Genomic DNA, 10,464 nt, shown 5'->3' with positions numbered 1-10,464 from the left:
CCATACAATTTATGAAACCCGATGCAGCCCTCAGGCCAAAAAGTTTGCCCACCCCTGGTCTAAAGGGATGGTAGCTCAGCACTTGCTTACAATCCTCAAGGTTTAGAGGGCAGGGATAGTTCAAGTGGTTTGAGCATTGGCCTGCTAAACCTAGTGTTGTGAGTTCAATCCTTCAGGGGGCCATTTAGGGATCTGGGGCAAAAATCTGTCTGGGGATTGGTCCTCCTTTGAGCAGGGGGTTGGACTAGATGACCTCCTGAGGTCCCTTCCAACCCTTATATTCTATGAGGTTGCAGATTTGAGTTTCATATAGCAAGGCTACCTCCAGTTCATGCAGTCACAAAACTGGTACTTGATCCATAGGGTTAGGGAGGTCAGGCAGTCAGATGTGATGCTAGCAACACTCCTTCCTTGTGTACTGTTGGCTATGTAAGCCTGATGAGTCATCTATGATTCCCTAGACTTTGATGTTCCTGTTCATTTTATATTTATGTTATGTATGTCCACTACTGAATTAAGGCCCAGGCCATCACCCCTTTCTCTTTAATTCCTCCCCTACTCTCAGCTGTAGTTAGGTGTTTTAGACAGCCGCTGTGCTGAAAGGACTAGACACATCTTATAGGACCTCTGCTCCCCCTTGTGGATAAGAATAGAACTTCTGGAATTCTTTGTTCCAAAAAAATCCCAGATTTATAAATCTGGAGCAAAAACAAATACAGTTCTTCCCCCTTCACAAAAGTGATTTACACATCTCATTCTATTTCAGTTGTGTAATTCTTTTTTTGGCAACCAAACCTACACTTCATGGGTCTGTGTTATTCAGAGGACACATGCCTCAGGGAAACATTCAAAAACTGATTATTTCATCTAAGCCACATCATACTGGCACATGCTGTTTTTTCCCTTCTGTTTCCTTTCCCATCAATGCAAATGCCAACATCTATGACATGAAAATCTCTTTTATAATCATACTTATCCTCCTGGCCAATACACTCAGTTATGCTGATTCCTGCAACAGCACTATTGTTAACCTGGGAGTGATTTTAATAGTCCCAAACACTTGACAGTGACTATTAAATGAGTTATATTGGATATGCTTGTTAACAAAGATGAGCCTGAGCGGCAAAGCTCAGATTTGGTTTTGTATTCTGACTTTCCCAAAGTTCAGTGATGTTCAGACCTGGGGTTTTGGTTTGGTCCAATATAGAGGTTCAGGCCTAAATCCAGATCTTAACTTCACCAAAATTCTGGTGAGACCAATTGTAGAAATGGGGCCAGCTAGAAATTCTGACCCAGACTGAATTGCCACTACCTTAGAGTGGATTGCAAGTTGTCTGCAAGCCCAATAGAATGTGGAGGTCTCAGCTGAGACTTCAAGGCCTCCTGAAGTTGTGTTTTATACAGAAGAGTTATGGGTAATATGAATAGTGTTCGGGACATGACGCTCAAGGTCACTTTCCCAGCCCATTGCTCTAAACATGTCATCCCTATACTCACACACATTTTGAATCTCTCTGTTGGCTCCCACTTCTTCACCACATCAAATACAAGCTTTTTGCCCTTACCTTTAAGGCCCTTCACAACACACTTTATCCTCTCCTGCCACTTTACTCCATTGATGATGCCAGCAATGGGTGTTTGTTCTCCTGCACATTTCCTTCTGTGCTCTCCCTGAACTAGTTATAAAATCACTACCCTGTTCTTATTCAAATCCTTTCCAACCCACTGCTATCCTGATGTTTATGGAAAACTACCAGCTGATATCAATTAGGCAAAGGGCCACTAGGGACTTCTTATATTCATCTCATTTACTTATTTATATTGTAACATTGATCATAAATAAAAAAATCAATTGAGTCAAAACAATCTAACTGTGCACACAAGCACACAAGAGTCTATGCACCCATGTGTTTCATGTCACTGTTTTCCTTGTCCTCTGATGTCTCTACCCTCTGTTTGCCAGAAGCTGGGAATGGGCAACAGGGGATGGATCGCTTGATTACCTCTTCTGTTCATTCCCTCTGGGGCACCTGGCATTGGCCACTGTCAGAAGACAGGATACTGGGCTAGATGGGCCTTTTGTCAGACCCAGTATGGCTGTTCTTATGTTCTCTCTCCCACATTCTTCTTGTTGATTCAGGTATTAAATTTGATTGTAAACTCTTCAGGGCAAGAGCTCTGTTTGTAGAACATCCTACACTTTTAGACCTTGATCCTCCGGACACTCCAGTAACAATAATGATAATTACTGTAATCATAAATAATACATTGGGTGGTTTAAACATACCCTTGAGGACAGACGGGTGTCCACGATTTTCAGAGCACAGCCAGTTGCTTTCCATAAGGTGCATGAGTGTCCCCAGAGAAAGGTTTTTGAAATTTTCTTTCATTATATAAAAACTGAGATTGCTGAGATCCAAGAAAGGGTGAAGCTTCCTGTTTTCTTGGGTATCGGGAATCACCTGAAATTCTCTTCCCTCTTTTTCCAGTGGTGCAGGATCAATTGGCTTTCTTTGCCAGGAGGGATTGGATTTTGTGCAGTGTCTCTTCCTGATATTGTAAAATGAGAGCCTTCTCCTGAAGACGATTTTGTAGTCCCCTCTATATAACGCTGGTAGCCCTTTTTATCTGAGATAACCATGGGTCCTTGGGGATCAGAGGCTCCTAGACTTCTTCTGACAGGGAGATCCTCCAAGATGTACACTGATTAGATAAAGAAATGCTCTACTGCAAGCTGTGTACATTCCTGATTAGTAACCCCTTCTTCTGAAGAAGTCCCTGTGTCTCTGTTCCTCAGCTGGGGGCACCATATGATAAGAGTGTCCAGTGGAGTAGCATCTTCCACCACTAGGCTGTTGTGGGGAGATTGAGAGGATTAGCCATTGGTAGCCTTAGGATATGTCCACAGACCAGTCAGAGTATCATCTGGGTATGTCTCAATCAGTTTCTCAGGCATTGGTGCATCTCAGTCCCTCCTGTTCTCTGCCTGTGACACACAATAGTTAAGTCCCCTGAGGGCTGCACTACTTTGGTTTAATTCCAGTTGTTGGGTTTAGTGTGCAGATGGCTGAGTGGAATAGTGGCATGTGATAGACAGGAGGGGTGTCTGAAGAAGCTAGTCCTGCTTAGGTTAGCATCAGGGGATGGTAAGCCTTTAGGTGAGACCAACATGCATTTTAGGACTGTCTGTTGATTTTCAAAGATATGTAACCCTTTAATGTGTTTTGTTAAGAAAAAAAAAAAAGTGTCTGTGGGTAAGAAATTGCTTAGCTAAGCCTGTATTCCTTGCTTGCCTGCCATGCTGTCACTGAAAGGGTTAATTGAGGAACTAGAGCTCCCACAGCCAAGTGGACTCTGGGGAAATGTGTCTAAGCCACTGGGGGGTTCAGGAGGGCTGGGATACTGGTTCCATGGTCTAATGGTGTGTATACACAGCAGCTAGACACCGATGGCTGGCCCTTGCCAGCAAACTGGGGCTCGCAGGGCTCAGGCTGTTTCATTGCTGGGTAAACTGCCACGTCAGCTACAGGTGTCTAGTTGTTGTGTAGACGTACCCTAAATTGGATTGACTGTATGGTCACACTGCCCAAGAGGGGTGTCAGACATGGGTCTGCACCTGGGTGTGTGCCCAAGAGACCCAGAGCTAGGAACAGTGACTTCCCAGTCACTATCCAGATCTGGAAGGCTGGCTTAGAAGCATGTGAGTCCAGGATTTGGGTCCATTTACAAGACTGGTGTTAGTCCAGAAAGGAAGGTCAGGCCAGGCTGTAACATCATTCACATTCCAGCGAGAAATTGATCTTCCTAGAGCCTCATTTAAAATTGAAAAGTACCTCCAAAGGAATTGTTTGTCGTGCTGTCTGCAAAAAATGCAAATTGTACATCAGAGAAACAAAAAGGCCTTAGTGGATTGTTTGGCGGAACAGTAATTAGCCATATGCTAGGCTTCCATAGCATTATGGGGTAAGCCTGCTGCAATACAGATGATTAGTCTGGTTAGAAAACTTTCATGTACAGTAAGAGAAAGCCAGCACAGGAAGGTACCATGACAGGTATTACCACTTCACTGATGACATTCCAGACTGCTGATGTCATGCTGCTGCGGAACATGTACTACAAGGAAGCCAGAACTCCAGCACTGTTTTTCCCCTAAGAGGGGTTCGGGGGGTTGGATCACAGAAACGCCCTTGGGACTGCCATCTGATGTGTTGAGACTACCTCTGAGCCTGTTTTCTCTGCCAGCTTGGGACTCCAGAGCCTTGCCTGGTTTGAGCCAGACACGCTTGCCTGCTGCAAACACACACCCAGGTCTGAACCACGTCCCCTAAAAGCTGCAGGCTTAACTGAAAACAGCTTAAGAAGTGTTCCTGTCTCCAGCACTCAGATACCCAGCTCCCAATGGGGTCCAAACCCCAAATAAATGTGTTTTACCCTGTATAAAGCTTATACAGGATGAACTCAAAGTGTTCGCCCTCTGTAACACTGATTGAGAGATATGCACAGCTGTTTGCTCCCCGCCCTGGTATTAATACGTACTCTGGGTTAATTAATACGTAAAAAGTGATTTTATTAAATACAAAAAGTAGGATTTAAGTGGTTCGAGGTGATAGCAGACAGAACAAAGTGAATTACCAAGCAAAATAAAATAAAACACACAAGTCTAAACCTAATACAGTAAGAAGCTGAATACAGATAAAATCTCACCCTCAGAGATGTTCTAATAAGCCTCTTTTACAGACTAGCCTCCTTCTAGTCTGGGTCCAGCAATCACTCACATCCCTGTGGTTAGTGTCCTTTGTTCCAGTTTCTTTTAGGTATCCTTTGGGAGTGGAGAGGTTATCTCTTGAACCAGCTGAAGACAAAATGGAGGGGTCTCCCAGGGGTTTAAATAGACTTTCTCCTGAGGGTGGACACCTCTCCCTCACCCTGTGTAGGATCCCAGCTACAAGACGGAGTTTTGGAGTCACATGGGCAAGTCACATGTCCATGCATCACTCAGAACTTACAAGTAGCAGCCATTGTTCACATGCTACCTTGAACGTCCTGGAGCCTTCCAAGATCCATTGTCCGTTAAGTGTTTCTTGATTGGGCACTTAACTTGCAAATTCCTTTCTAAAGAAGCTGCCCAAATGCCTTATTAAGGCTACTTCAAATCAAACAAGTATACAGCCAATATTCATAACTTTGAATACAAAAATGACACATGCATACAAATAGGATGAATATATTCAGTAGATCATAACCTTTGCAGAGATTTTACATGGCATATATAGAATAAAACATATTCCAGGTATGTCATATTTACATTCCATAAAGCATTATGGGGTGCAATGTCACAAGAGCAACCTCAGAGCTATTTAGAATGGATACTGTAAACTGGGAAACAAAATTCTGATGGTTTGGAATGGTCTCCCAGCTTTAATAAGGTGGTTTTACCTATTTTCTTAGAGAGAGGTGAACTTGTAAAATGCATCTGGCAAGGTAGATACATACGTGCATATCTAGTAATTTATGGAACTGAGACCTGAGCTTACAGCCTTTCCTCATGGGAGTTATGCTAGTGAGTTCAATGGATTGCTCACATGAATAAGGGCTGCAGTTGGACCTTCATATGGGAATTCTTGTTTAGCTGCCAGAACTGTACATATTTTTTCTGTGACAATTTTCCTAATAAGCCAGAAATGAGGGCACTATTGGTCTTTCAGTTGGTAAAGAGTTGTGTGTGCACACTAATTAATTTTTGCCGGTTTGTGGTAGCACGGTGAGTTGGTACTATTCCTCAGTGGCTGCCTCCTTACACTCCTGAGGCTAAGCTTTCAGTTAAAAAAAAGTCTCTAGCCATTATGGTTGTGAAGATAAGTTTCAAAATGTGAACCAAATGTAATCATAAGTGTAAATTGTTGCCAGTCAACTCAATGGGGGGTTCACTAAGAAATGTAATGGTGGCATTTTAAAAGTTAATATTTTAACTATTCCATTGCTGATCAAAGCATGAAAGAAAGAAGAGGGGGCAATCATATTATGGTCTGCCCAACCTGACCAATCTCTCCATTTCTTTTTGCATATAGTGGTAATGTCATAAGTGGTAGGAAATGGAAGTAGCAGTAGATATCTATACTCCTGCATGCTGCTGAAGTGCTCTCCACAACCACCCCTTTAAACTGGAGTGCAAGACATCACAAAGGCCTATTGGAAGAGACCAGAGTCACTCCAGATTTAGGGGTGAGGCAGTGAGTTTAGGATTTGGGTAAGAGTGAGAGCATGGGTTAGTGGATCCCTCCCCTATTCTGACTAGCCTACTCTAAAAAGGCCCCTTTTCCCCCCACACTAACACACTCTTCAGAACCCACTGATTTTTGTAACATTCAAAAAACTGGAAAAGCCTGATTTTAGTGGACATAAGGTTTTTCAGCTTTTACATTCTTCACCTGAATTAATAATTTTTTCCCCCACAAAAATTCATAAGATTTTGACCAGAGTGCACATGGGGGGGGGGGGGGGGGGGGAGAGAGGGGCAAAAGGCCTGGCCATTACAGGGTGAGGGGCTGGTTGGGTGTCCACATTGGCAACATAAGCTGCCAAGTGGAAGCTGCTGTTGCTACCACAGGAAAAAAGTCTCATAGAATAACAAACACCAAAACCTTGGTATCCTCATGTTCTTGGAGTTTTCTTGTGAAGGTCAGGGGAAAATATACTGTAATAAATTCATGGTCTCTGATAGTTTGCAGTTTTCTTGATGTTGCACACTATGCAGAGAACATCCTCAACTTTGAGGCAACACTGGGGATACAACTCAGGTCCTCCTGCTACAAAAACTGGATTTGTCTCACTACTTGAGCTAAGTAAATACTTAAACCCGACACACTTGTAATTCTGTTGCCAAGGCTGTGGGATATGCAAACACTTTGCCTGATCATTACAGAATCCCAGCATGCTGCTTTTGGGCTGATAGTTTCTCTGTAGCCTTCAGACAAAGCTGATTTTTTTTCTGGAAGCCTGGGTGCAGAACTGGCCTAGCACGTTCAGAGTAAATCCTGCACAGACACCCCCGCAATCTAGGCAGGCTTTGAAGCTGGGTGCTAGACACTTCACGTGCACAGCGCGACACTCCCAGTAGCCAGCCTGCTCGGGACGTCCAACGCCCCCATCGCGCTCAGCCCACGGTACCCGCCCTCTACTACCCTTCTGAGCGCTCGCGCCGGCGCAAACGCTGCTACTTCCCCTACCCCGCCCACGTCTACTCTCGCCCCGCCCTTGTACCCCGCAAGCCCCGCCCCTTCCTTCAGCCTCTATGGCCGCAAAGGTGCGTGCCCGTAGGTCAAGAACGGCCGTACTGCGCATGCACCGTCTCCTCGAGTTCATCAATCGCCTGTTGCCCCTACGTCACCGGTTTCTCTCGCTCTTACCTCCCTCCCCGCGCGAGAACACGCATGCGCAGGGTGTCTCCTAGCGCCGAGGTGTCGTGTCTGTTGCCCGGTCAGAGCCGTTGGCTGTTGCCCGCCCGGGCGGGGATGCGCTGCCCGCGGTCGTGGGGCAGGGGCTGGCCGGGCCCCCGGTGCTACTCCTGGGCGTGCGCGGGCCCGGCCCGGCATGGAGGTGGAGGAGGCCTTCGCGCTGGTGGGGCAGATGGGGCCCTACCAGGTGTATCTGTGCGCGCTGCTGGCCGTGCTGCTGCAGGTGGGGCCCGGCCCGGCGCCTCCGAGCGCGACTAGGCGGCCGGGGCCTGGGGGCGGGCGAGGTGAGGGGCTCTGGGGGTGTGAGAGGAGGTGTTTGGGGGGCTGCCGAGGGGGCTGTGCTTTGGGGTGGGCGAGTGAGAGGGGGCTGTGTGGAGGGTGTCCTGTGCCGGGGGGGGCGTGAGGGGAGTGCGCCCTGGGGGTGTCCTGTGCTGGGGGGGCAAGTGAGGGGGGTGCGCCCTTGGGGGGAGGAGCGGGTGAGAGGATGTCTGTGTGAGACGGCGGGTGAGGTCGTCTGTGGGGGGGGGTCTGTGCCTGGGAGGGTCGTGCCTGGGGAGGGGTGGATGAAGGACCCGTGCATTGAGATGCGTGTTTTTATGCTTGCACATTTCTGTAATTCAGTGAAATTAGGAGAGTTGAGTCTTCAATCTTTCCTTCTCCCCTTAAAATGAACAAAAATTATATAGCAAAACTCACTGCACTATTATGGTTACAATTTTATGTACTCAAAATTAATGATTTCTTCCTTGGCTATAGCCTGGCTGCATTGCACAGATGGACTATTCTGCATTTACTAGTCATGTTTTTGAGTCTAACTTTAATACACAGTGATTTCACGTCTGTCTCTATGTAGGTGTGGACAACTCAGGTAAATTTTTATGGAAATTGCACAGCTCTATCTGTGTGTGTATATATAGTGTGGCCCAGTGACAGTGGTTATAGAAATTATAATCTGACTTCTGAATGTTTAAAATTCTTTGCCACATTAATGTATGTCTTTATATCTATATTTGATGTCTTTTACAGTATCTCTTAAAAAAATCTTTAAAATAGTTATCTTTAAATTCAGGTGTTTTGAGATATCAGAGCTGAAAACATGATGTACCTGTAGATAGGAAAAGCTGGACTCCGGTTTCTTTTTCTACTGATTTAAAAGATATTAAACCTTTAAGTATCTTTGGTTGCAGGACTGACTAGATGTGGGTCAGTAATCCCCCAGGTAGAATAGGAGTCTGGATCAAATCTGCAATGGGAAGGAGGGATAGCAGGGGAATTGTCATTTTTGTGATATTTAAATTTTTTTAACACAGTTAGTGGAAAGGTACTAGTCCTGAATCAGAGGGAATAATGAGCAAAGTGCAAGGGAGTGGGTGAAAGGTACTTGATATATGCAGTTTATTTTATAGTTGAAGAGAGTTTGTTGTTAAAATATATCTAATAGACACACAATATGGGGGTTATGACTCTTTTCATTAACCCTCTTCTCTCTCTCACACATGCACGTTTTCAGAATATAAATTCCTTCAAGCCACTGCATGAGATAATTTTGGTATAAAGCTACATCTTTTCCCTTCTTCACAGCCATTCCAAATTTTCTATACAACCAATGAAACAAGCTTCTATTTTTTTTAGACTCAACTAATAAGGTCAGCCTTAAATGCTAGAAGCTATTGATACTTTTCCGGGGAAGGAAGGTGGAGCATGTTTTGTTGTTGTTCAACACCTTCATTTTCCAAATCTCAAATACCTTTAGTCTTAAATCTACAGTGTTACCTTTTCTCCTGCCTCTGGCAGTACATGTTTCACCTGATACTTGCTGAGAACAACTAGGCTTATTGTGAATTGTTGATAAGGCAATTGAAATGGCAACAAAGCAGTGTTGAAGGTGTTGTTGTCTGTCTTTTTAAAGACAGTTGGACTGGATCTCTTGGCTACAGTAATAGTCAAATGTATGAGACTATATCATTCAAATCTAATGTAAATTCATCAATACTTCATTATAAGGGCTGATTAATGTGTTTTTAATTAATGAAATGCAACTACAGTAAAAAGTGCTAACGGCTGGAATGGTAGGAGTCATGGATGTAAAAGCATCCAGGATGGAACACTTTATAGAAATAATTATAGGTTTTAGGGGTATTGTATGGGTCATTTGCTGCGCCATTGCAACTTCCTGAGCTTCCTTTGCATTGCAGAGGAGCTGCACAAAAGGGGGACTAATGGATAGGCCACCTCTCAAGACTCTATGGTTCAAAGCAGTGCTTTGGAGCTGGGCTCGGGCTCCGCTCCAGCTCCAGGCAAAAACCTGCAGCTCCACTGCTCCAGAGCTGCTCCGCGCTCTAGCTCCAGGCTCCGCTCCAAAGTCCTGGTTCAAGGCTTTCCTACGACCAGGGATTTATCATATGTAAAGGGCAGGGACTGAGGGGGAAGAGGAGCACAGAGAATGTTTATCAGTTTGATTTGTTTGGGTGGCATGTACTGCCTGGAAATTGATGCCCCAGACACATGCTTTCTGAGATTAACTAGGGGTGGACCTGAGGCTTCTGCAAGAAGGAGTTGCATGTGTAGCAGTTTGTCTGTCTGTATTACAAAGGCTTGCTGGTATAGCTATATCGGCAAGTCTCCTAGTGTAGATACAGCTTATAACAGCAAGAGAGTTCTTTTGCCAACATAGTATATACCAGGTCCCCAAACAAAATAAGTCAAAAAAAGGACTTTTTTTGCTGATATAACTAAAGGTACAACTACACTTAAGTTAACTTAAGTGTAGAAGTCGACATCCAGCTGCCACAGTAGTTAAGTCGGTCGTGCATGTCCTCACCATGCTCGTGTTGGTGGAATGCGTCCTCACTAGCAACGTTTGCATTGATGCACAGAGCAGTTGCACCAGGGGTATTTATCCCACGGTGCAACTAGCTGCAGGGGGCTTGGGGAAGGGTTTGCAACTCCTCATGGGACCAAAACATTGTCGCAGTGGGTAATGGGAACATGGCTTTGGCCTCCCATGATG

The 10,464-nt window shown here is 45.0% G+C and overlaps 1 protein-coding gene across 3 annotated transcripts in view; it reads left to right on the top strand.

Annotated features, from left to right (window-relative positions):
• The first annotated feature begins 7,452 nt into the window (after positions 1 to 7,452).
• The window catches only part of SLC22A15 (solute carrier family 22 member 15), a 45,484-nt gene continuing 42,472 nt past the window's right edge, over positions 7,453 to 10,464 (top strand). For all 3 annotated transcript variants that reach the window (XM_054043325.1, XM_054043316.1, XM_054043331.1), the window contains exon 1: positions 7,453 to 7,677. In XM_054043325.1, coding sequence (XP_053899300.1) covers positions 7,591 to 7,677 — 87 coding nt within the window. In that variant the 5' untranslated portion in view covers positions 7,453 to 7,590. The remainder of the gene's footprint in view (positions 7,678 to 10,464) is intronic.

This window comes from Malaclemys terrapin, chromosome 1, assembly GCF_027887155.1.
Source record: "Malaclemys terrapin pileata isolate rMalTer1 chromosome 1, rMalTer1.hap1, whole genome shotgun sequence".
NCBI classification, from domain to species: domain Eukaryota; kingdom Metazoa; phylum Chordata; order Testudines; family Emydidae; genus Malaclemys; species Malaclemys terrapin.
The sequence above is the reverse complement of the archived record's forward strand: the minus strand, read 5'-3'. Positions and strand labels throughout refer to the sequence as shown.